This window comes from Maniola jurtina, chromosome 18 (assembly GCF_905333055.1).
Source record: "Maniola jurtina chromosome 18, ilManJurt1.1, whole genome shotgun sequence".
NCBI lineage: Eukaryota > Metazoa > Arthropoda > Insecta > Lepidoptera > Nymphalidae > Maniola > Maniola jurtina.
The window spans coordinates 21,682-47,767 of NC_060046.1; the positions used below are offsets into that span (position 1 = coordinate 21,682).

At 45.5% G+C, this 26,086-nt stretch overlaps 1 protein-coding gene across 7 annotated transcripts; it reads left to right on the top strand.

The window, feature by feature from the left end:
- Positions 1-1,044: 1,044 nt before the first annotated feature.
- LOC123874168 (spidroin-1-like) lies at positions 1,045-22,060 on the top strand. 7 transcript variants are annotated; one of them, XR_006797846.1, is made up of 8 exons: positions 1,045-1,207; positions 5,602-5,696; positions 15,087-15,193; positions 18,457-18,733; positions 18,901-19,088; positions 19,324-19,550; positions 20,023-20,207; positions 21,447-21,559. XR_006797846.1 is itself a non-coding variant. In XM_045919390.1 (7 exons), exons 2-7 carry the CDS (start codon positions 5,645-5,647, stop codon positions 21,658-21,660), a joined length of 1,065 nt encoding a protein of 354 aa, XP_045775346.1. In that variant the 5' UTR covers positions 1,051-1,207; positions 5,602-5,644; the 3' UTR covers positions 21,661-22,060. The 7 variants fall into 7 exon arrangements, 5 of the variants coding, with proteins under 5 accessions (XP_045775346.1, XP_045775347.1, XP_045775350.1 ...); XR_006797847.1 differs by having other exon boundaries at positions 1,049-1,207; positions 19,346-19,550; XM_045919390.1 differs by lacking the exon at positions 20,023-20,207 and having other exon boundaries at positions 1,051-1,207; positions 21,447-22,060.
- The last annotated feature ends 4,026 nt before the right edge of the window (positions 22,061-26,086 follow it).

Below are 26,086 nucleotides of genomic sequence, written 5' to 3' on the forward strand. Positions count from 1 at the left end.
CTGTCTGTGGCATCGTAGCTCCTAAACTAATGAACCGATTTTAATTTAGTTTTTACACATTCTGTGAAAATTTCAACTCTCTACGAGTTGAAATTTTAAAAATGAATTTTGAAAATGTGTATTTCTGTTGCCGCTATAACAACGAATATTAAAATTTTCCAAAATGACCGCCATGAAAATAAAAAATTATTAAAAAGTGTTATTTCTCGTTCCCGGTACGGAGCCCTTCGTGTACGAATTCACTTGACCGATTTTGATTACAACCGAAACAAAAAAAACAGCCTGTAAGTAAGTAGGTATTGAAGCCTCGGTGTAAGAGAAACGCGTTGCAGCAACGACGACGCTCGGCGGGGGTGCTGAGACTCCCAAGTTGCAGCACTACCTACAGCAGCCAGGCACACGGGCGGCAGGGAGCTCGTGCGCGCACATCGCGACTGTCGCCACACCACACTTTCCGTCGCTTCGTCCTCGACCACGTGTATGGCAGTAGGTTCGGAATCCTCAGACGACGTGTGAGGGACGCACGTGGCGAGGGACGCGCTGGGCGGGCGCCGTAGCTGCGGCGGCTCTCACACATCACTAATTAAGTAGGTTGATATGTAGGTATACTTAGTAGTTTCATTTTACTAATAACTAGATGATTTTCACTGCTAGCAGGTTGTAAAAATATTTATATTTAAACAGATCGCTCGTACTTAGATATAATATCAGTGGGTACACATTAGGTATATACACTAACTCTTATTTGCATTCAGCATCCATGGCTAGTTAAATGTAGTCCAAGATAGAAGCTCGCTCATGTGTGACACAAATTAGGTGTAGGCACTAGGCACGTAATATGTCAGTTTTGTTGAACCCCCGTTTGTACGCGGCATAATAATATGACATATTATCCGTACCGAAATACCAAATCGCTTATGGCACAGGTTTTGCGATAGAGCAGTTAGTGACTGCGGCTGAAGATTCTCCCGGGGTCGGACCAGAGACAAGAAATCCTCTCTGCCGGGAATCGAACCAGGCGGAGGGCGGGCGGGCGGCGGGCGGCGGGCGGGCGGCGGCGCAGCGGGCACACGGCACAGTGCCGCGCGCCCTCGCTGCGCACACGCATGTGCCGCGGGTCCACGTCGCGACGCGTCCGAGTGCTCCGCACAATCGATAGTGATTCCGTGATTGACGTTTGAGATCGTTTTGTACCTGGATTGTAAAGGTAAGGGACTTGTCTTATTATTTAAAAATCCATAAAAAAGTAACAAAATGAGTGAATCAAGTGATAGGTACTTTACCTAGAGAATAATAAAAGGGCTAGATAGTGTCTAACGCTGAATAAAACTTCTTTCGGGAAAAGTCGCGTGAAATAGTTATTTGTTCAACAAGATAGCAAAGTTCATTTTTGTTGCGAGTGCTACCTAGTTACCTAGTTTGAACCCCGAGCGGGCGAAGGATTAAATCGAAAAGTTAGAATTTTGAGTGTAGCGAGGGGTTCAAAGGCACAAGAAACAAAAACTTTACTATCATGTGATACATACAAGTTTTCACCTCAATAGCGAAAAAATACAAGATGGAAAAAAAATTATTTATTGAAACACTAAGAAATTTTTATATTCATGTAGGTATATTAAGTAGGTAAGTGTTTATATGATAAAACCAGTTTCTGAGTAGGTCTTCACACCTTTAGCAAGTTTCCAATCGTTAAATAATAGGGTTTCAAGTATTTCTCACGCGACTTTTCCGGAAAGTTTAGCTCAGCGCAGCGTTAGACACTGATCCTTTAATAACTGATGGTGTTAAATTATCACTACAATTTAGTATTGTATTTACAAAAATGTTTGGAATCATTTTGTTAATATTAAAAGTTTTATAACAATAACTTTAATTAAATAAATAAATAAAATAAAATAAATTATCTACAAAGAAATAAGATAGGTGTGTTATTAAGATTAAAGACCTCATAGACAATTTTTCTTCTGTTTCCCTGCCATGCCTTTTTTGTCTGCGTTCGGAATTGTTTCAATCATAAAATATAATATTAATTCATTAATTTTAATTTTCTTTCATGTTGTGTTACAGAATTATAAAGTCTAAAACACATTTTAACAAAAAGTAAATATTTTAAATAATAAAATAGAGAGTAAAAAAAGCTGTCGAAATAAAATGTATGGAGTATGCAATATTAATATATACAACATTTCCGAACGTTTCTTGAGACGATAAATTGAAGAAATGCCAATCCAAAGCGTTCTAAATTCAAAAAGTGAGAAAAAGCTCACTGGGTGAGCAAAAACGACTTTTGCTCATTCGTTTTGTGAAGCAAACGCGCCCTTTTGAGCTAGAGAGGTGAAAATATCTGTTTTCGGTGTTTGCTTCAAGCTTCTTGCTGCCGGTAGGAATGAGATTCCAACCTGACAGTGGAATAAAGTTTATTGTAATTTAAAATAATCTGTTCTGTTTTATTCATGATTGGGAAATGTTTGTCTAAATGATTGATCGTTTGCGTAGTTCTGTTCTTGTAGAATGAAAGAGCCACAGGCCCGCATGTGGCAAGTTTGTACAAAGTCCATACAAGAAACTTACGCAGCTAACACTCTACTTCACCACTCGCCACCAGATAAGGATTGCGGACCGACGCTATCACAGATGACTTTATATTCATATGAAAAAATAATGACTGTTAATTAATATAATTTCCGTAAGTGCACTAGCTAGCGCCCCCTCGCTCGCACGCTATGATTATTTAATTTAGAAACTGCTGGTTTTCGTTTTAATTGAACTTTAGTAGCGTGTTAGCACAGAATGGTGATCGCTGCGACGACGGAGTTATGGGCGTCCGATGCAGGCAGCCGTTCCCTTTCCATATCAAACAGCTACACTACACATCCTCCCTACTTACCTCATGGAATATAGCTATTATATTGTATTGTACTCCTCGAGGAGATATCTGTCTGCCCGACAGCCCCCCGCTCCTGCACAAGATACTAGAAGCTGTTTCTACGAGTGCTCCGATACTTTCGTACACGTAGAGGTACCTACGTAACAAAGGATCGTTTGGTCTTGTTCACTGATACTACCCTTGTAGATGAATCCCCATCTCGTTGCATACGATGAGCACCTACTCAGTTGTGGCTTGGAAGTCGCTCTTCTAAATTCCTTACCTCAAAAATTGCAAAGTGCCTTGCGTGCTTTTAATTTAAATAGTCGCAGTCTACGCATTCTCGCGTTACGCGTCTATTGTTTCAATTTCACAATGATGACCGACAATAAAGTTAAAACAAAGTGTCACTCGGAAATTGAGAAGTGCTATTTTAGAGCGAGCATCATCCGGCGAGCTGGTCTCAAGTTCCCGCGCCACCTCGCGTCGCGGGTCAGGGGCAGGGCTCCCAGAGAATAGATACCTATAGTGCGCGACAGGACGAGATGGCAATCGGGGTGGGCACGCCCCGCACATCCGCACAACCCCGCGCAAACCCGCGGCGGAATAGTGCGGGTGACGTCGGGCGCGGCCCCCCCCCCCCCTCCCCCCCTCCTACCCTGATAGCCATCTCGACCTGTCGCGTACTATGCCTACATGTCGTAGTGATAGGCAAAAGCTAGTTAGTTTACGGGGAGGTAATGCTATGGAATGACGCCAACAGTTCGGTAAACATTGCTCGCCGGGTTGGGCATCCCGCGCCAGCCCACGGCTCACTTGTGAGTAGGTGCCTCCCTCTAAATTCCATTCACGTAGTTAATATATTACCGTGGTCAGGTTGCGTTTCTAAGTTATCTCCAGAACAATGCTCTTTTGCTACATCTCGCATCGGAGGCTTGCGATCGTTAGGATTATGTGCACTTTGGAAATTGCTGTAAGCAAAAAGATCAAAATCAGATGCCCTCTTTTTCCGTATCGTGGCGACGCGCGACGGTTAGCCAGGATGTTCTTCGGCCATTGGTCTAGTGCTGGTAGGTATGTTACGATTTACGAGCCGAATGAAACTATTTTCTGTTTCTTCCTGTGAAAAGGTAAAGGTATTTGCAGGCTCGAATGAATTGGTGATTGTAGATGGTTGTATCGTTCAGCTCCTCCTCGGCTCGGCGCAGGCGCAGCTGCAACCTTTGCGCGTATTCCGAGCGCGCTATAATTGCGCGGCCGCAAATAGCGCGCACAGAGCGACGCGCGCGCAGACCTGCCGTGCCACGTCACGTACGCACGTGCTCGCGAGTGTCAGTGAGGCCGGAGTCCGTGCCCGCGGGAGCAAGCGCGCGTGTAATTAGCTCAGTGAAGCACAAAGTGATCTTCTTTACGATCGAAGGGAGGCTGACGTTTATCGTCGCTTTGAATTTCAAAGCACTTTTCATACGCTACTTCGAAAACCTTGTAATGTCTCGTGGAGCCTAATTAAGAGAGAATCATCCTCAATTCTCATCTCAACGTCCCACACAGCTGGGATCTGGCGTACAGTTGCCGTGTCTAGTGGTCGCTGCGGCCGGCGCGGCACATTCCGCCGCTTATGGCCCGACGAGCCCGATTTGCTTCCAGTTGATTTGTACAAACTTGCATTTCAAGCTGCTAATAGCTGTGAATTAGCAGGGGTTCATCACTTCTGGTGCAGGCAACTCATCGCCTGTCTGCAATATCTTTGCCTTTTGAAGTTTGAGATCAACCTTCCACCTCGGGAGCCAGTCGCCCAGCTGGTTCAACTCGGCAGTATGGAGATGAAACTTCACGATTGATGTCTTACAATGGGTACCTAATTATTATTACTACAATGATAAATGAGTATAATTCTGGCATGAAAACAATTTCAATACTTAATTATATTTTTATTCCCTCTATCGATCATCGCGCGACTCGATGGCTTTAGGTAGGTACGTACAGCACATGGCACTCATTCGAAAGCGAAGTTAATTATAAGTTTGTCATAATTTGTGCTCATTTGGATGTGGCGGCGCTTTATGGTGCTCGTAAAGATGGGATTCCGACCGGTCGCGATAAGTCGCCCGGCATTGGAGTTTAATTGACTATAAAATGGGAGTAACTGCAGGCCATATGCGGCGTGTGGACCGTGGCGTTGTGGCGACGTGCCGCGGCGCCGGTGGGAAAATGGGCTCACACGTTGACGCTGGAAAATAGGTACTCACACAATGGACTTCACTCACTGGCGCAAACAAATATTAAAACCAAAATTGCAGAAACCTGAAATAATCAGACACCGAGTCAACCGTGTTACGGTTAACACGCTGTACGTGAATCTGTACTCATGTATTCACTCAGCTACTACGTAAAAGTCTACGATGACACTACAGTTACAGTACTAAGTATTAGGTACATATTTTGTGCTGCAGAATTTTTATTTATTTATTTAATTAAAGACTAAATGAAAAGTGAATATTTTACACCAAACTTTATAGATCAAAGCCCTAGAAAAAAACTGAGACTGATGTTTGCAATTGGCAGCCCAAATAGACCGTAGTCTGTGCTAGGGCTGACAAAAATCAACGGCCTTAAAAAAGACTTGGTTTGCAATTTGGATTAGATTCCCAGAGCGAATGAATATTTTTTAGTCGAGTATTGAGCAAGAGTGCTCGGTGAGTAGGAGTGTGTGACGCGTGCTTGTGTTGTTGCAGGTAGACATGCGTGCAGCGCGCGCGGCGTAGTGCGCGGCGCGGCATGTGCGCGCGCGTGCTGCTGCTGTGGCTGGCCGCGCTGCCGGCGCTCGCTGGTCAGTACCCAAACCATCAAATATTGCCTAGTGGTGTTGTGAGTATACTCGTAGGTATAGCTTACTGACAATCTGACGCTATTATTGAGAGCTTAGTTTTTAAGGGCAAGAAGCAAGGGAAGGTTACCTAGCTAGGGTTGTCGTCGACGAGTTGTTCCGCCAACGCTCGCTGAGCGCTGTGCGCGTTCCGGTGCAGTGCGTGCGGATGACGTCATTCTCTTTTCGAATACCTGTGTTCTGAAAATTGATATGGCAATTCGCAAGCAACATAATAATACTGAAGACTTTCCCATCTTTTGTTTGGCTTTCAAATTGTTAGTTTCAAGTGTGTGTGTTAGGAGTAGGGAGCAGCTGCGCCCGCGCCGTACACGTGGCACTGATTCGTCATGAGAACACGTTCTACAGCTTTTAGATCGTAAAACTGTGCGTTGTAGCCCAGTTCTATATAATGGATATGTTTTGGCAATTGCTCACAGATTTTGCTATAACAGAATGTTTTATTATTTAACCGTCGCTCGTCAAGATCTAATTGTATGGAGCTTGTAGGAATATCTGCTCTTCTGCTCAATTGACCCTTCTGCACAAGTTTCACTATCAACCCATCTCCGGCTCACTACTAAGTACGGCTCTCCTCCTAGAACGAGAAGGGTTTGGTCATAGTTTACCTACTACGCCGGCCAAGTGTGGATTGGCAGTCTTCACACACCTTTGAGAATATTATAGCGAACTTCAGGCATGCAGATTCCATGACTATGTTTTCCTTTACCGTTGAAGCGAATGATACTTACCTAATTAAAACGCACTCCAAAAAAGTGAGGCACATGTTTAGACTCGATCCCCGAACCCCCCAACTGGAGGCCGACGTCTCGACCACCAGGCTATCACTGCACCAGGCTATCACTGCACCAGGCTATCACTGCACCAGGCTATCACTGCACCAGGCTATCACTGCACCAGGCTATCACTGCACCAGGCTATCACTGCACCAGGCTATCACTGCACCAGGCTATCACTGCACCAGGCTATCACTGCACCAGGCTATCACTGCACCAGGCTATCACTGCACCAGGCTATCACTGCACCAGGCTATCACTGCACCAGGCTATCACTGCACCAGGCTATCACTGCACCAGGCTATCACTGCACCAGGCTATCACTGCACCAGGCTATCACTGCACCAGGCTATCACTGCACCAGGCTATCACTGCACCAGGCTATCACTGCACCAGGCTATCACTATAATGCTAGTACAGACTTCCCTGACTGTAAATATTGCCACTTCCACTGTTGCGATTCCTGCGTTTCAACTTTTTGTAAAGAAAATAAAGTTTGTGTTCAGACTCTTCGCTATTTCGGAACCTCGCAACAGATCACAAAAGTCGGAACAACAAATCCTTCAGCACTCGAAACTAAATTAAATATTTATCCCGTTTTCGCAACAAAACGAGCGCTCGTGTGAGTGGAAGCTGGAACTTCCCTTTGATGACATCACGCAGCGACATCTGGCCGGAGCCCGCCGTGACTCAGCGCGGAGGAAGTTAAGTCATTCCGCCCACCGCCCGCTAACATCCAAATACCTCTCTTCGAATTCCATCTCTCAGTTCCACTGCCAAATCATGATCGGTGGAGGCGTGCTCTTGTTTGTTTGTCGTGTTGCGCGGTGCTCGGAAGTACGCAGCGAGGCCTGGGATGGGCGCGTGTGACATTGGTGGCTGAATCAGCGTAAAGAATGTCCGCTCGCCGATCGTTCCTCCCAGGAATGCTTTTAATTTTTTACCCAAATCCGTTGCCTCATCGGTTAAAATGGACGTGTGGCGTATCGATTTTTAGAATTAGGTATTTTTACTTTTGTTCTTTTCATGAAACTTACACAGTGATAGTTTTTGACACAGGTTTTTGGCTTTGCTCAAAATACAGATTTACTGTACTACACTTACAAAGTGCCGTGTGTTTATAAATCAGTATCAGCAATCGCATCGAGTACAGCGAGTATCTGCGCGAAGGGAAAACATCATTAGCGTATTGCTCAAGAGCAAGCTGACTGAATGCCGAATGCACTAAAGATTTGGAACAAAACAACTCCGGATAAAAATAATCCGCCGTCGGCCGCGAGCGGGGACCCGAGCTGTGAGCCGGGGCCCATTGTGGCCCTACTTCTGCTGGAAAATTAGCGGAACGAGTGCAGCGTGCGATGCAATGCGTCTAAAGGCCGACGCATACCGACAGACAAGACGACAGGGTCGAGTCTTTTTAATAAAACGTAATTGTATCAAACAATTCGCTTCCTCGTTTCGCGCTGCTAGAATATGGAACGTTCTTAGCTGCCGCTTTAACTGTAATATTGGTACCTTCAAAAGAAGAATGAAGGCACCTCCACTTTAGGCTACATCATCATTTACTATTTGGAGTGATTGTAGTCAAGCGTAAGTTTATATAATTAGAAATGTACGGGTAGGTATATAGGTAGGTAGTAGGTACGAGTATTGCGCCTCGCGTGAGTACCGCGACTCGCGCCAACATGTCGGCCAACACGCCCCGGGGCGCGGGCAGCGTCATCTGACAGCATCGCAGATTGCAATACGTAATTAATGTTCGGAACAAATACTTCATCTGGTGCGCCCACTCATTGAGCACATCCACCCGCACGCGGGCGATCGCTTCCGTGAACGAACATGTTACTTTCCTATTCATATCCCCTATAGAGCAACGCTGCTTCACTTGTTACATATTTTTTCTTTTTTCAATTCCCTCTCACAAGTACATTGGCCTTAGCTGTGAAGTGGAAGCTGGTCGATCGTCGACCAGCTTCCACTTCGTCTGTCGCAGTCCGTTACCTGAAATGATGTCAACTGTCAATCGATCCATACATTCATTGAGTACCAATAGATGAGGTCACACAAAGCTTTGATAAACTTTTAATGCCATTCAACTGCGTTGATTATTGTAAATTGAGTCAATGTACGATTCAGTTTCTGATATTCGGGATTTGTTCCGTGGCGAACGAGGTCAGCCCTGCGATAATATTCTGCCCAGCGGAAAACGCGATACAAAATGTTTCGTAAATATATTTAGTTAGTAACAATCGCGAATTATTTTCGCTAGCGGTTCAACAGTCGTAGGATTGTTGGCGTCGTTCCATCACCGAATGGTAATGAAGCTATACGCCAGGGAGCGCGGCGCAGGGCCCGCGGCCGCGTGGAAGCGATTCATCATCTCATGCGGCGACCACTGGCGCTACAGTGGGCGGCGCCACTGCCTGGTCATGGTCATCACGAACGCGGAACGGTGGCAGTGGAACACGCGGCTTCACTCGCGGCACTCAAGTGCTGTGATGACAGGTACAGCCGAGAGCTTCGACGGTGCGACGGCTCTACGAAATGAACCCAAAGATGTGATAGTGTTGAGCCGTACTCTCTGAGCGACAGTGAGACAGATCAAACCATGATCAAACTGTGCTGTAGAATGACATTTGTGCTTGAGCAATTTAAGTCTGTCCAATCCAATCCATCAGCCTGTATGAGTCCACTGCTGAACAAGGGCAGGGCATCGGTCCAGCAGGCTGGAGGTCGACCCACACTGCGCTTACCGGTACGCGGTCTCCACTCCAGAACACGTCTGCTTCATCGGCCTTTGTACCTTGCCATGGATTCTAAGATTGATTAAGAAATAACGTTTCAATTTGTAAACATTAAGAAAACCACAAAATTAGCTAGGTACTTAATAACACATCAAACTCATCAATAGGTAGATACTTTCGGGGTTTCGAAATGGTACTCGTAACTTAAATCATCACACGATTCTCTCGATCGCCAAAGTGTAACTTTTCCTTGTGTGTGGAGGGCCCACATAAAGCATTATATATTTTTACTGATGGTTTGATCGAAGGCGGCTCTGCGCAAATGTGGAGTGTAGAGTGACTTCGACGAGAGCGCGCGAAAACAAACAATGGTCGATTAACTCGCGAAGCGGTATACGAGTACATCGACGCTGTTGGTGCGCTGTCGGCGCGCGGGAGTTTGTTTGCGCGGCGCCGATCAAACGATATCCTTCATCGTTCGTGGATTAAGGAGCTTTGTACTCGTGTCCGTGTTCTCATCGTGCTGTCTCTGTTGCGTGATTTGTATGGCTCACGGCTGTATTCGTTGTGAGTAAAGTTAGTTGTCAAAGCTGTGATAGCCTGGTGGCGCTCCCCGCTCCCCGCTCCCCGCTCCCCGCCTGCTCGTTTGCTTACTAGGTATTTATATAAAAATAAAGTAGAAATCGTTGATGTGTTTACTAATAAATTAATTGCTCCTTTAATTAATGTCCACCCAATGACATATTATAATCGGTGCGTGCGCGTGTCACAGCTTGGAATAGGGCGCGGGCGGCGGGCGGTGCGGGGCGCGGGGCGGACGGTGCGGGGTGCGCGGGCGCCGCAGTAGAGTAAACATTTAATCGAGCCCTTTCATCTTCCCTTCGAGCAACAATGGATCATCGGGGCTCGGAGCCGCTGCGACTGTTTGTTTTGGTTTCCGACGCGGCTTGCGAGCCCGCCTGCCGCATCGCGCGCAGGCCGCAGTCACTGACCTAGTAACTTACGAGTTTTGTACATCTCGAAAAAGAGAATTTACATCTGCAACCAGCGCTCCCTTCGTTTACGAAGACGAACGTTGTGAAAGAAAATCAATAGTCGTCACTCGTCATCGTCAAACGATGGATATCCACTAATGGACATACTTAGGTTGCTTGAAGGTTTCTGCTCCCTCTCATGTCCGATATCCCCGACCTACCGGACTGTTCCGACAATACCGTGCTTCCCGGTGCGACGGTCGCTTTCCCAATGGGTGTGATAAATCTAATTGTGGAACAACATTTAAGTAGTTTTATCAATGAAATAAAATGAAAGCGTTACCCAATGAAGTTCCCGCGTTTGATAGAGGAAGTGGCCTGAATCTGCATCAAAGAGCTGTGGGGAATCTTCAAAACGACAGTTCGAAATGTAACTCACAATAACAATGCAAAGATAATAGCGTCCTAAGATTCTACTTAGCTTCAGTTGTGCTTTGCTGGCGGATCCATTCAACCAATAACATTGTAGTGCAGTGTTCAAATCCAAAACTGGATCGCTGAAATCATGCAAACTGAGCAGCGTTTGGAATTCAAAAAAGTGTACTGAAATTAGTAAGGAATTCAGTCACAATAATGTAGGTGACGCCATCTGTTTCAGTCCAACTGAAATGAACTTACTGGAATAAACTAATCAATCTGAATTGAGCTTCGAAATTGCAGCATGAGACTCACTTACAATTGCTTATCTAGTAACTGCTACTTTAAACAGTTGAATTCAAGCAATTGTAACAGCCAAAATCACACGTTTGAAAAATGACCCCGTTGCGTTGGTTCATGTCATGTGTAATCACCCGCGGGCTTATTCAATACTCCCATTGTTCTGCACCTGCGCAATTTGCACGATAAAACGTAATGAAATGTAGGTACGGTGAATTATGCGCTGAGCTCTAAGGGGTTATACTGACGTCCATTTGCTTTGGTGCTGGTGGTGGTGAAATTGCTTTTCGAATTAAAATAGTATCAAATTTTTTTGAAAAAGTAATATGTGCTGAATTGGGAACCTCCTCCTTTTTGGTAGTCGGTTAAAACCCTTGTTTTGAGTAAAGAAAGACAATATGTACGCATTATACTTACCTAGTGATTACGGCAGAGAAAAAGGCAACAAAAGAATAAAAAAATTTCAAAAGAAAAATAAAACCGACTTCAAAAACCAAAAACACTAAAAAGTAGAAAATAATTTTTGTTTAGCTACACATGTAATGTACCTAGGTATGAAGTCGAGCGAGCATATTAAAACAAAATTAGAAATCCAAGAGTGAAGCTCGCCCGACTTCATACCTAGGTACATTACATGTGTAGCTAAACAAAAATTATTTTCTACTTTTTAGTGTTTTTGGTTTTTGAAGTCGGTTTTATTTTTCTTTTGAATTTTTTTTATTTCACAATTTTTAGTGGCCCCACTGTACTATAATATGCTATGTCCAGTTAAAACCCTACTGTTTACTAAGCTATTACAGTGATCGCGAGCAATTTGCTCTTATCCATTGAGGAGTTCTGTTCTCCATCTCCGAAGATATTCATCAGATCTTCACCAAATTTATATGGGACCACCTGCACAGTATACCCTTTCAAACAAAAAAAAATATTTCCAAATCGGTCCAGGGGTCTTTGAGTAATCGGGGAACATACATAAAAAATAAATAAAAAAAAAATAAAAAGAAAAAAGATCCCGACGAATTGAGAACCTCCTCCTTTTTTGGAAGTCGGTTAAAAACATACATACACAACATGTATTTGATAAGCAAATCCAGAAGATGACAATTGAATAAACGTAAGAAAGTTCTGAATAAGATAGGATGAGACTACAACGATGCAACAATCCCTTCCACGCAACTGTGCAGCTGTTTATTTAGGAGTATTTTTACAAGTTTATCTAAGATGTATCTAATAGATAATAACCAGCTATTTTGTATAGTAAGGGCTATCGTACAAGTGGAGTATCCAGTCGCTAGTAGAGCGTCGGCAGCTGACGAGTGACGAGCGTCAGGTGACGACGGACGGGCGCCACCCGCGGCGTCGCGCTGCTGCCACGTGACGTGCGCGGGGACGTCACTCACGTACCTACTTCTGGTATACACCAGCTCGCCAGAGACCCGACCATACCTACTCGAGGCTCGACTAATCGTTCGTGTAACGGCTAGCTTAAATTGGACATTGGATGAAGAGGTCTCGGATATGAATCGTAGCCCTCCTGGGTCCGGACCAAAAAATGCTGAGGCATTCTTATCAATTCAGTAGGTACTCGCAGCAGATTTGGCGACAGGTTGACGGACGGCGTGCGATTCGTAATCATTCGTTAGTCCTGCACTTCATCTCTTTATGAGGTATAGAGAGCTGCGTAAATTGAAATTCGCCAGTACTGAAATTCAATCGGAACAGGACAAAACTAATCAATATAATCAATAGTCAGTAAGTTCTATGCATCCACTGTTGGACATAGGCGTCTTGCACTCTTTTATTTTTACTTTTGTAGGTAGGTAGATATCGTGACATTGTTCCTCGGTGGTCCGACGCTGTACCACGCTGTAGTGCAGTCCGCAGCTGCGCGTGCGCGTGACAATGCGGCGACATTGGATACATCATACGTGTACCCACTTCCACTTCAGTGTGAGTACTGCAGAGAGGGTGCGAGGGCTGTTATGAAAGTACAATGTAAAACTTGTTGGAACGTTTATCAGATGCCATTTCGTGTTGGCGAAGCGGAATAAAATGATATACAATGTAAGTAGAGTGTTTCCAGCGGCGCGCGGCGGCGCTTCAAACGAAACCACTTCTCGACTGTAAATACATAGCACGATGATGTTGCAACGAGGCGATTTCGACAAAGCGTTTAAAAAATTTCAGTGGACTCTTAATTATTATTTCATCTTTTATTTCCACAGAAATCAAATTAGAAAGAATTAAGTGTATATTAATTAATTATTATACACGTTTATGAATTCTTTATCACTTCTGTAGATAAGAAAAGATGGAAAAATCCACACGTCTTATCTTTGCTAGTGTCAATATTTGCATTAGCACTTATCTATTTCTTCCACGATTCTGTGAACTTTTACGAATGACATTGACGCCAGCGTACAGCGATGCGCATGCGTTTATATTGATAGCGGGTGCGACGTAGGGAATAATGAATGTAACATTTCAGGATATCCTTGGATCGTGTTGGGGATGTGATCGCGCGCGTGGGCGCGGGTAGTACGTTTGTGTGTCAGGTGTATATATAGCGCGCGATGAAGTGTTGAAATGTTAATAACGCGAGGCCGGTCGTTGCCGCCGCCCCCGCACCCCCACACCCCCGCGTCCAGCTCTAGAGAGCACTGCAGATTAGAGTATTTATCTGTTTTATGATGATAAAACTAATATGCTTCTATCATTTACTAGTGCCTGTTCTGATGACAAAGAAACAAATTCCAAAGCTGCTGGAACAGCTGAAGTGCTCAGCGTCGCCATCGGTTTGCAGTCAGTTTACACACTGTATGCAGTCAGTCACTGCACGACCATCAGCACACAGTCATCTGCTCGCGTGGTTCTGCGTCCGTCTACAAACACGTGTTTGCTTGATGTGACAAATATCAACAAAAATCTTTTCTCCGTCATCAGCACCATTGGTGATTAACAGAATTGACACATTCTGCATTTTATTTACTAGACACACATAAGTATATCAGATGCCAACTAAACAGAAATGATACAAGCCTGACATAGCGAGGTAGTCGGTGCAAATAGGTATACCTAGTGGCTATGCACAAAACAACGATACGGTGTTCCATTCCTCGCAAGAGCCTAATTAGCTTAGCTGAGCGAAGGGGAAGTAGTTCCTCGAACGTGTAAGTAAATACGATCCCATACGAGCGCCGTTACAAGAATTTTTAATGAACAAAATAATGAAAGCGATTGAGCCCGCATCATCCCTTTGTATGTAGGTACTTGTCGTCCGTCTTTAATATTTAATTTACTTATTTCGTATATAAACTTTAATTAAATTAAATGAAGAAAAATTAATGATCGCGTTGTATCACAAATAAATTAGCTTTGTAATTTTGTCCTCTTAATTCTAATTAAATAATATTATAATTAGAATTAAAGGAGATCACGGGATTGAAGTGCCTATTTGAAAGCAAAGAGAATGTAATCACTACGTTCAAGTGTCTACATGCATTAGCTGGACTTGCCTCAGTCACAGTCTGTTATCAGTCACTCATCACCTACTAATTGCCAGCAATTAAGAGCGAGGTTTGTTCATGTTATTGGGGAATACACGGCAATAGAACGACACCTGGCAGGAGACGTGTATGGAGCGAACTTTGACCTTGCTTGCATTTTACAGTTAAAACGAGGTAATAATATATGGCAGAGACAAGATTCAGTCCCGTCTTCGCAATTCTTTATATTATGAAGAGTTATAAAGCTTTTGTAAAGTCATAACAGTCCCAGCTTCGTACTCCTGCTAACTGCACTCACTAAACTTGTATAACTACAGCTTACATTAGTATTTTAGTGCCTTTGTGAGTTGTCCATGTAATATTGTAAAACTGTAGAAGACGCAAGACTGTTGTACCTGGCGGCATACGAACGTAATGTCCATCTTTCCACGTGTCCATCTTTGCCTGGCGCTGCACATTAAGAAATGACTTTTTATTGATTATATTTTATTTTATTGATTGGCGAAAACTTAGTTAATAGTTTTGTTGTATTACAAGAAGTAAAAATCCCAGAAGTCAGCCGAGATACGCAGATTCAGGAACAGTGTGGTGACGGTATTGGCGTGGTGTGTTGCAGGTCCCGGGGGGCCGGCGTTCGCGGCGCGCCAGCAGACGGCCGTGCTGGCGCGCGTCGGCGACTCGGCCGCGCTGCGCTGCCGCGTGCTGCGGCTCGGCGGCCGCGCGGTGAGTCTCGCCACCCGCCTCGGCGGCACTCAACTGTTAGTTCCACCTGCACACATTGTACACGAACAGATCTCTTACTCGACTCTTCTTACACAAAGCTATTCAGTGTCCCCGAACTCCACGATTAGGGCCCGGACAAATGGAGCGGGAAATGGCGCATGAAAAACTGTACGTGAAGTTCCGCTCGGTAGCAAAGCGCAGAGTCGTCGCCCGTGAACTTGCCTCGACATCTTTACAGACTAACTACACCGCGGAAAGTCATCGTTCCTCATTCTTGTCCAACATAGCACAGCGATTGCATAGGTAAATAATAGACATACCTACCTATGTACATAATATATTTAAAATGTTGATGAAAGTGTTAATATTGATAGACGTAATTACATAGTTTCACATTTACCTGGTAGCTATCAGTAAATACAAGTACGCAAACCGCAGCTCAACCGATATCTCGATTGCGACTATCTGTCGGACGGAAGGTCGAACAGAGCAGCGAGCTGCGCGCGCCCCGCGGCGTCGCTCGTTGGAACGAGTGGAGCGATTACATCGAGGTCACTTGTGAATGCTTGCTCGGACGATTTCGGCTGTCACATACCAGAGCTGGCCGCGAGGCGCGTATAAATAGACCGCAGAGGTGTCAGTGCTCTAGAACGCGGGTAGTGAGTACAGTACGTACGGAACATGCGTTTACCGAGAACCGCAGCGTCCTCTGCAGCGCGCGGGATGAACTCTAAAAATAATCAATGCCAATGTCACGGCGCGCGACCACGTGCGTCGGATGTCCGTCCCTCGCTGACTCACTACCGTCCACCCTCCAAGATGATATTTCATCTGACTTAGCTACCGCCATGTCGGCCGGTGGTTGGTCGGATAAAGAAGAAACTGACTGGTTGACAATGTCCATGTGGATGCAGAAACTAAAGATTTTGCTTGTAGGTCTTTTTAGGGGTCCGTACCTCAAAAGAAAAAACGGAACCCTTTTATATCACTTTATTGTCTGCCTGTCCGTCTGTCGTGTCTGTCAAGAAAACCTATAGGGCACTTCCCGTGGACATGAAATTTGGCAGATAGGCACGTCTTATAGCACAAAGAAAAAAATCCGAACCGTGAATTTGTGGTTACAACACAAAAAAAATGTGTTTCAATTTTCAAATAGTGCATGCCGAGTCCACATCGAGAAGACACAATTGCGCACATGTATCTTTGTCCATGTATTTTTTTATTTTTCAATTTCTTATAATTTTTTTTTTTCAATTGTACTTAGTCAGTTTTGTGGACTGAATAAAAAAAAAGTAAGATAACTATATCAAGTGGGTATTATAATATATTATGAAAGGGCTTTATCAGTATATTTTAAAACAGATTTTTATTTATTTTCACGTATGTTAGTTTTTGATTTATTGTGCAAAATGTCGGAAAAAATACCCGAGTACAGAAAGGGTTCTGTAGCCAGACTCACGCACTGAGTGCAGTGCGTGAGTCTGGCTCGCACTTGGCCGGTTTAACGAACGTAGCCTCTCTTTCAAGAAATTTCAACGGGGTCTCGTAAGAACCTCCGTTCACCCGAATTTGTAAAAAGATAAATTGTTCTACATACCTACCGAAGAAATTGGGAGTGATTGATGTACCGGTCAATTTTTGCATTCAATTTGCGTACTGATTGAAAGAAAAGAGAAAAAATAAAAAGATGACTCGAGGACAGAAATCGCTCGACTTAGATGTTTTTACCAGGCTTTAGCTGTAGCGAGTCATTTTCAGCAGGAATGATTTATTGTATGATTTATATGTAGGTAGGTAATGGCGTGACACTTGAGTTACCTACCAATTAAACGAGCATTAGCGGCAATGAAAACATCATAACAAACACATCGTAAGTTAATCTCGGAGCTACGAGTGCTACTACCCACTCGCAGTTAGGCGCCGCCTACACGCTCAGCTTTGTATCAGTCGTGTTCGATCACGGAAACTGCTGGCCGAGCGACGAGCAGCTAGTTAGTTATCGGGTTAGCCAAACCTTCGTTCCGGGCAGCATTCATCCGAGCCTTGAGTTTAAAAATCGAAAGAATTCAAAATCGCACAGAGATGCCAAATTAACGAGCGTTTCTCGACTCTTTACCGTTGTACACGAGTAAACACGTCGTCGTACACAAATATCGAAGTGACAAAAACTGAACAAAAATGCTAACTTGAACAGTCGATAGGTACCTCTGGAAATCTCATTTTGAAAAATGCCTCAATCCGATACACGTTACTGACACCGCTGACGTCGTTGGGGAAAACAATCACGGATTAAAGTGATGCTGAGCTGAGCGTGTGAGTTCCAGCGCGGTCGGGAGCTGGAGGCACAGCGGGCCGCGCGCGCCAGCTTCCGGGCACAGCGAGCCGCGCGCGCGTGGCGCTATATCGGGCGCGGAGTCGATGACCGGCTTCTAGTCGCCGCTTTTAGCGCGTGACGTCGCCGCGAGGACTCGCTGACATTTCCGCGACACGCGCCAGATCTCGACGCCCTCCTCACGACCAGTCTAATCTAGTGCTAATTCATTACGCAAAGTACGGCTTACATCTCCAGCGATCGGCGTCGACGATGGCTGTGGTAGAACTGCCGCTGCTTTTACAGCTGCTACACAAGAGCATTATAAAATATTTAGGCGCGTAGCGACCGCAGGGCTATCACGTGGGTCACAAGTTGTTTCAGAATGCGAAACTAATTAAGGTTACCTTTCCGGACAGCTCCCGGAAACGCTAAATGCGTACCGACTGTGGTCCCGCGTGCGCGTGCGCGTGTCCTCGCGTGACGTCACGCGCGACACGCGCACCGCGCGCGCGCCGAGGCCGTTTGCCGTCCACTCATAGCGCGGATATTTTGATCGCTAAACACGAGCTCTGCTTATTTCTGTCACACTGTTATTCCGCACCCGCTGACAAGTTCCGGTGAACGTAAGACGCAGCGATATAATATTTTCGCATTTCTCTCATAAATACTTTCAATGCTAATCAATGAATTTTGCAACGCTTTTAATGTCTTACGAGTAGTAATGTCGGCTTCCGCAGCTCGTTACAACGCTGCATACACATTCAGTGGCATGAATCGATAAGTTTAGTAGATTATACTCGCCTGGTACACGTTAGAGGCGTAGCATGTACCTGCCACTGCGACACTGACGGAGCATTCGTGTAGCTAGCTCCGCTCGTCCGAGCTTTTCACTGATGCGCGAGTTCCTAAATCCGCAGTGCGAGCTTATCTTTATCCGTTTCCGGGGCAGGTGTCGTGGGTGCGCTCCCGCGACCTGCAGATCCTGACGCACGCGGGCGTGGTGTTCACGGCGGACGCGCGTGTGGCGTGCGACGAGGCACCGGCCGACGCGCCCGCCTCAGCCGCCCGAGCGCCGCGCGTCACGTCGCGCGACGGCGCGGAGGGCGCGGCGGGCGCGGTGCACACGCTGCGCATCGCGCGGCTGCGCGCCGCCGACGCGGGCCGCTACGAGTGCCAGGTCAACACGGAGCCCAAGATGAGCCTGCTCTTCAACCTCACCGTCGTCGGTAGGTACATCCCTGAACGCGAGGCGTGCGACGAGGCACCCGGCTCGCTGCGGCCGCCCGGGCGCCGCGCGTCACGGCGCGGGTGGCGCGGATAATTTTTAATAATTTATAGGAAGGCCTTGTCATTGCTGAATCGTCTATGTAACAATGCATATGTGTCGTGTCAGCAGAGTCGTCGGCGCCGCTGGTGTCGGTGCGCGCGCTGGGCGCGGCGGACGGGCGCGTGTGGGGCGCGGCGGGCGGCGCGGCGCAGCTGGCGTGCGAGGCGCGCTACGCGGTGGCGCCCGAGCTGCTGGGCGCGCTGCCCGCGCTGCGCGTGCGCTGGACGCACGACGGCGACACGCTCGACCCGCAGGTAGCTACGCTGGCGACTGTTTGCTGCATCATTTGTTATACTTACTACTGAATACTGGATGTAAATGTTGAACAAATGCACGCATTACTTTGGAGATATTCAAGTAGTATAGAGCGCACGAAACGAGTAGTCCATTTGAACATGGTGGTTTGCGCAGAGCACAGATTGCGGATGAAATACAGAGACCGGAAGAGATTTGTTTTTGAATAATGTTGAACCGTGTTCATTGCTCTAGTATGTATGTGGTGGGTCCGCAGAGCGCGCGCGGCGGCGTGTCGCTGGACACGGAGCGCTGGGCGGGGCGCGTCGTGTCGCGGCTCACGCTGGCGCAGCTGCGGCGCGAGGACGCGGGCCGCTACAGCTGCAGCGCGGCGCCCGAGGGCGAGGGCGAGGGCGAGGGCGAGGGCGAGGCGGCGCACGCGAGCCTCGCGCTGCGCCTGCGCGGCGACGACGGCGTGCCAGGTGAGCCCTGACCAGTCGTGGGAGTCGACACAATACTGGCCATTGGGTCAACAGAATTCTTACAGAATCCGATATTCGATTGCAAAGATAGCATACATGCTATTACGAGTATTTCAACAGCTGTCGGCTTAGCGGAATTTACATTACGAAATTAGTTTCACGATATTAATTGCGCTATCAATTGCATGTGTAAACGTTCATCTTAGTTTCATGCATTACGAAATTAGACGTTTACACGTGCAACTTATAGGGAAATTAATGACGTGAAATTAATTTCGTAATGTAAATGCCGCTTAGCCGACCAGGATGCCAATGAGCGCAGTGTGAGAGAAGTGTGGTTTAGTTTTCAGTTTAACTCATTCAGTAGGTAGGTATACCTAATGCTCGAGCCAACCAAACAAGATAACGCGAATCACAGGTATCAGAAGCACTAAGAACTTATCAAATCATAAAACCTGTTTGATAATAGCAGATAATAAATAACAACCGCTGTGACCTTGGCGAATATTCCGCTGCACGTTGCACCGAGCGCGCGGGCGACTGCGAGCAACACCGAGCAACACCGAGCAACACCGAGCTGTCTTGCAGCTTTGTGTTGTTATAGACTCCTACCTGCCACACTCGTTGCAGATAACACTTCTGTGGCAACAATTTCAAGTACCTAGTTTTTATTGTCATTATGATAAAACAAAAAAATATATCCACGCGGACCGAGTCGAGGGTCTCATCTAGTAAAGAATATTTTACTCGACTTCCCACGACTACGTCCACGTGGACACAATTTTTTGTCCCGTGGGAATTCCTCGATTTTCTGCCATCAAAAGTAGCCCATGTGCACACCCGCAATGTACGCTAGCTCTGTATCTGTCATTAAAATCGGTAATACGAATGGGTGTTGAAGAGCTCGCAAACAGACAGACACGAGTTGTAGGTTGTACTCGGCGGAGCGCATGCCCAGTGCTGCCCGCTGCGCGCCGGTTATCGCCTCGGCTTCGATGCCTGCGTATGGAGTGGTCATGCACTCTGTCGCGCATACATACAAGTTTCTACACCTGTCTCCAACTTTGACAGCTCAGCTATATTTTTTAAATGGCTGTGACACGGACAGATAGACGGACTTGATGAAACTATAATAAGGATTCTTTGGTTTATTACGGGACCTTAAAAAACTAAACAACAAGATGCTGGCTATTTTGTAGGTCAAAAATTTTGTCGAAGATTTATATTTGTTTCGACACAATCGGTTGTTCCTTTATTTCTGGGTCAGAGTAGATTCAGCGGAGCGAACTATTCAGAATGGCTTCGGTGAATTGCCAAAAAACTAGTTTTTGGGGGCACGTTTGTCTCACTTGTTTATAGGATCTAAATGAAATGGCGTCTGCTATCTCAATGCAGATAATTATGTTATCACGTTTGGCATAATTTTGGGATCAACGCTCCTCGGCTTTGCGTTATCAAAGTTCAGTATTTACACTATATTATCGACCATAAAGATAAATTCTCAGTAATAACAATTTATGATAGATATGGCATTCACATGGCATTTTGATTTTAATTATCATAATTGGGAGGTCAAATATTTTCGTAATGTTAAAAGTTTTCAAAGTGCTTTGGAATATGGATAACAGAAAGTACTAGACTACCAAGCACTACACTTGAAGCCGGCTGTTGCTACTGCTTTCACAATTTTTCGAAATGTAAGTGATACTGCTCGGTACCTACATATCAGATTGCATTGTAATATAAACAATACCGTTTACATAACACATAAGTGTCGTCGATTTAGATTTTTGATCTGTGTCAGTTGCTACCTGTAGTAATAAAATCTTTTTTTTTTTTTTTATTAAATTTTAAATTGTAGTTTTGTATGTACCTAACGTGTCGGACTGTCGTCAGCGGGCGAGATGGAGGCCATGCAGCACGACCAGGCCGTGGCGCGCGTCAGCGCGGCGCACGCGGCGCGCGCGGCGCCGTGCGCGCTGCTCGCGCTGCTGCCGCTCTTCCTCACGTGACGCGCCGTGTGACGCGCCGCGTGACGCTGCAGACACTTAAGACGCCACTACGAATCTTGAATGATCCTCAACACACATTCATCAATGTTGGTGTGTGATACATTTGTATGAATTGCGTTATAGCAACATGCGTTACTGTGTTGTGTAAAGTGCAATCGTGTGTGAGCGCGGCGGGACAGCAGTGGGGAACGTCTCCCGCGCCAGCGGCTCTGGCGCGGCACTCAGCTTGAAATCTATAGAGCGCACTTTGACTTGCTTAGACTTAAGTTTCAGTTAAAACGAGACACATTTATGCCAGCGGTATAACGCTGTCTCGTTTTAACAATGTCTTAAGTGGGAGCAAAGTCGAAGTGCGCCTCAGAGTCCTGTGTACTTAACGAACGATAGATATGAGCCATGTGACAACAGTGCAAACTTCAAACTGATGGACGCATGGTATTGACACTGTAAATATTGTAAATAGCTATTTATAACGTGTAAATAAATATCGACGCCGTCTACATGTTTTTTCTTTTCATTGCATGCTCTGCGTGCTGAGGGCTTAGTTTTATAATCCAAAGAAGTTAACAATAATCTTGTGGGTATGCTAGTAGCTAGTGCTGTCGGCCACTCGTCGGAAGCTGCAGCGTGTGAAGCTGCTCGCGTCAGAGTAGGCGCCGCTGGTCTGGTCCAGTTCGCTATAAATACTACGTCTTTATTGTAATCCCTTCTATTCTAGGTACCGAAGCTATAAGCGACCGCAACGAGAGCTAGAGATCTGTGTATAGCACTTCACTATTCGGTTTTAAAGTTACGCGGTCGTAAAAATTCTCATACCCACATCTTTGAGCTCCTCTAATTTTGAAACTACATATTTTTAGAAAAATCTTAAACACCACAGACACAGATATTAGTTTCTAGAATATGTCTGCAAAATTTCATGAACTTTGGTTACTTAATATTCAAATGAAATTGGAACTACGATTGTATGGAGTAAGCAACGGAGAGAGCCCTGTTAATAATTTTATTATTCTATTAAATCTGTTTTGATATCTACGTTAGGTATAGGTGTCTGGTTTGTTTGTCGTCCGCTCAAATAGTTCAATCGCTAACGTAACCTAGCAAAACATTAACAAAAGTTTATCAGTTTAGCGCGTAGCAGACTGCAGAGACAGCCGGCACGAAACTGTTTAGTTCACTCGTATAAGGAGATCACAATGGCAGTAAATACGGTAAATAATAATCTCATAGCGAACGGTTTTGTCGACTCCATCGTATCGGTTCGCTTACACTGGGAGCTTTGGCGTTAGTTTCATTCATTTATAACTTTTTAAACACGTACGATATTGGAACTAGATTATTTTCGGAAACAAGCATGTCGAATCCGCAGTAGTCAGTACTTACGCGGCGTACAATTTTATAACTCTACTAGATTTAATTATGATAAAAAAATTAAATGATAGTCTTTGCGAAGCATTGCTTGCTTGGAAAAGAAAGAGTGCTGTCAATTTTGATGCTTGCTTCGATAGAACATTGTGCGAAGCAGCTCACCGCGCGTTTATCGCCATTCGCCGGGCTCAGTGGGCGTTATTACTCGTTTTACGAGGAGAGGAAGTGTGGAGGGATTATACAGTTATAAATATAATGTAATAGATAGAGCAGCTCAGCGCGTTTGTCGCGCGACCGGCGACAGTGACAGCGGATGCGCGAGCGCGGCGAGCGGCGTGCGTCGCGCGTCGCTTGTGGCGCTGTCTTTAAATTAAATATTTTACGACCAAAGTTGTCTTTTTTATTCTAGTAAGTCCTCTTTCCTTCCTAAAAAATGCAAAATATACAAAAAATACATAAATTCCATCTTAATTACGCGCGTCTACTGGAGGACACCAGGGGTTTATTTGATTCCTTTACAAGTTAGCCCTTGACTGCAATCTCACCTAGTGGTATGTGGTGATTGGTGATGCAATCTAAGATAGAAGCGGGCTTACTTGGAAGGGCTATGACAATTATTTTACTAAACTCATACCCCTTATCGGTTTCTACATGGCAATTGGCATCGTACCGGAACGCTAAATGGAACAGCTAAGAGCTCCCGCTTGTATGAGTACAGCGCTCAGCTGCGCCGGGAGATCGTCATCGCTTGCCGCGGGCGCTACGCGGCCTACAGCCGGCCCTGGCAGGCGCGTGCCGCGTGCCGCTTGCTGGCAAGGGGAATATCTGTGGAATTTAAATAGAACTAATATTTTTTGCGCGTGTCATGTGACGATAACATAGCGACCAAAGTTCGCTAGTATTTGTGGAATTAGGTACGTAAATAAATATTTGAGAGTATTTTCCGTCAATCGACGCCTCCCTGGCGTAGTGGTAAACGCTGTGGTCTTATTAGTGGGAGGTCCTAGGTTCCATCCCAGGCAGGGGTTGAGAATTTTAAAATTTCTGGTCTGTCTGGTGGGAGGCTTCGGCCTTGGTTAGTTAGCACCCTACCGGAAAAACCGTGCCGCCAAGCGATTTAGTGTTCCGATACGATGCCGTGTAGAAACCGAAGGGGTTTAATGAAAACTGCCATAGCCATATCCCTTCCAGTTTAGCTCGCTTCCATCTAAGACTGCATCATCACTTACCACCAGGTGAGATTGCAGTCAAGGGCTAACTTGGATTTGAATTTTTAAAAAAAATCATTCGTAGGCCGTATCCGTCAGTAGTGTGCTAACTGCTAGTACCTAATTCCAGATGGACGCTTTAGGCAGACGTTATTTTAGGATAGTTTGGGTAGGCAGGCATAGTTAGTAATCAAATAGGTTGATAAGAAAAAGAAACGATCTCATTACAATGAAATTAACTACGTTGCTGTCGCTATGCGATGCCACGTGTGAAGTGCCCCGGTAGAGCCTGGCGCCGCGTGCGCCAGTGAGGCAGCAGCTGGGCATCAGATCGGCCTCACAATACTACAGTAGTATATCGATGACTGCAGCCCACTTGATGACCGCAACACAATTACCACTGATTATAATAATATTTTAATTAAGTAGTTGTTATTATTCTACCTCGGTGCATCCCTACTTGTCGAGTCATTCTGACTGTGCACTGCAAAACTATTGTTATCATTAATAATAATAAATTAATATACATACCTACTACCGGCGATAATTGCTTGCGACCTAATACTGACGGTGCAGTCTATGATGGGAACGTGCTAACTGCGCAGTACTCAAATATTATACCTACTGTCTGTAACTAATACCTATTGCACCTAGATACCCCGCCAGAGTCCTGCCCCAAACAAAACACGTGAGTAGCCCGAAACGGTCCCTACTCCCGACGCGCCACCGCGACCGCGCCGTGCGCAGGCGCAGGCGGCTCGGAACGACACAACTGCGTGTTCTGGCCTAGGAACTAACCACGACCGAGATCTCCCACCATAATTTTCTTGTTGTCACCATTCATTTTGCTCTGCTCCTATCCACTGTAATGTTCATGTTATATCATAATTATATTATTAGTTTATTAATATTTAATTTTATGGGCCACTCAATAGCAGAGGTAATTATTTACGCAAGTAGGTAAGTAGGTATTTAGGTAATTTACTTATTTACAATTGCAATAGAGGCAAAATCATTGCATGTGATAACAATTCATAGATACCAGCTCTATCTACGTAGACAGTAGGTACGAGTAAATATACCTACTACTTTACATCTATCTAATTTGATACTGTAGAAACCATTATCTTAATAAGTGAGGCACTCCGCACTCTATTGAAGATCAAAATGACAAAATCACATACATTTTTGACATAAACCAAGTGACAACCATAGATAGACCTTCATTCGGGCGGGAGCCGTCCCGGTGTCCGTCTATAGAGCGGTCACTCTCTAAATATCACAACAGATACCTAAGCTATTTACTAGCCAGTACAGATTTAGTGGAAGTATGTCCGACCGCCGACGAGAGCGAGGCGGGAACTAGCGACTGTGCTGCAGCTCGCGGGAACTATTTGTTAGCGAAAACTGAAAAGCTTACGCTTAAATATTTAGAGCGTTAAGCAGCCTTTTGCTTATTGCAAGTTTGTTTCTGTTCAGATTCAACCGACGCAGATAGATGTTTTGTATTTAACTTTCATTTCGGAAATTCATCTCAGGCGCGGTTCACATACCTAAAGCCTCGATAGCTCAACGGTTGAGGAGCGGACTGAATTCCGAAAGGTCGGCGATTCAAACTCCACCCGTAGCATTATTCTCGCGCCCACTTCTAGCACAAGCTTTACGCTTAATTGGAGGGGAAAGGGGAGTATTAGTCATAGCATGGCTAATATTCTTTCTAAAAAAAAGGGGCGAGGTCGAAGCGTTGGCGGAGACAGCACCTGGTATGATGTTCTCCTGCTATGAGTACACGTGTGCAGGTGGTATGAGGCTAGTCGACTAAGCTGGAGAAATTGCAACAAGCGAGGTGCTCTTTGTGCCTGTTGTCTTGCAGGTCGATGGCACGGCAATCCGTCACGACCGGAGAGATATTAGGCGCAGGGCCAACGGCTCACGGAGCTCCAATCTG

Bases quoted from the DNA above. Each gene is read 5' to 3' on its own strand.
- LOC123874168 (XM_045919390.1), top strand. From the start codon at position 5,645: ATGTGCGCGCGCGTGCTGCTGCTGTGGCTGGCCGCGCTGCCGGCGCTC. The intron at 18,734-18,900 runs GTAGGTACATCC...GTGTCGTGTCAG, and splicing joins CTTCAACCTCACCGTCGTCG to CAGAGTCGTCGGCGCCGCTG. The intron at 19,551-21,446 runs GTGAGCCCTGAC...GACTGTCGTCAG, and splicing joins CGGCGACGACGGCGTGCCAG to CGGGCGAGATGGAGGCCATG.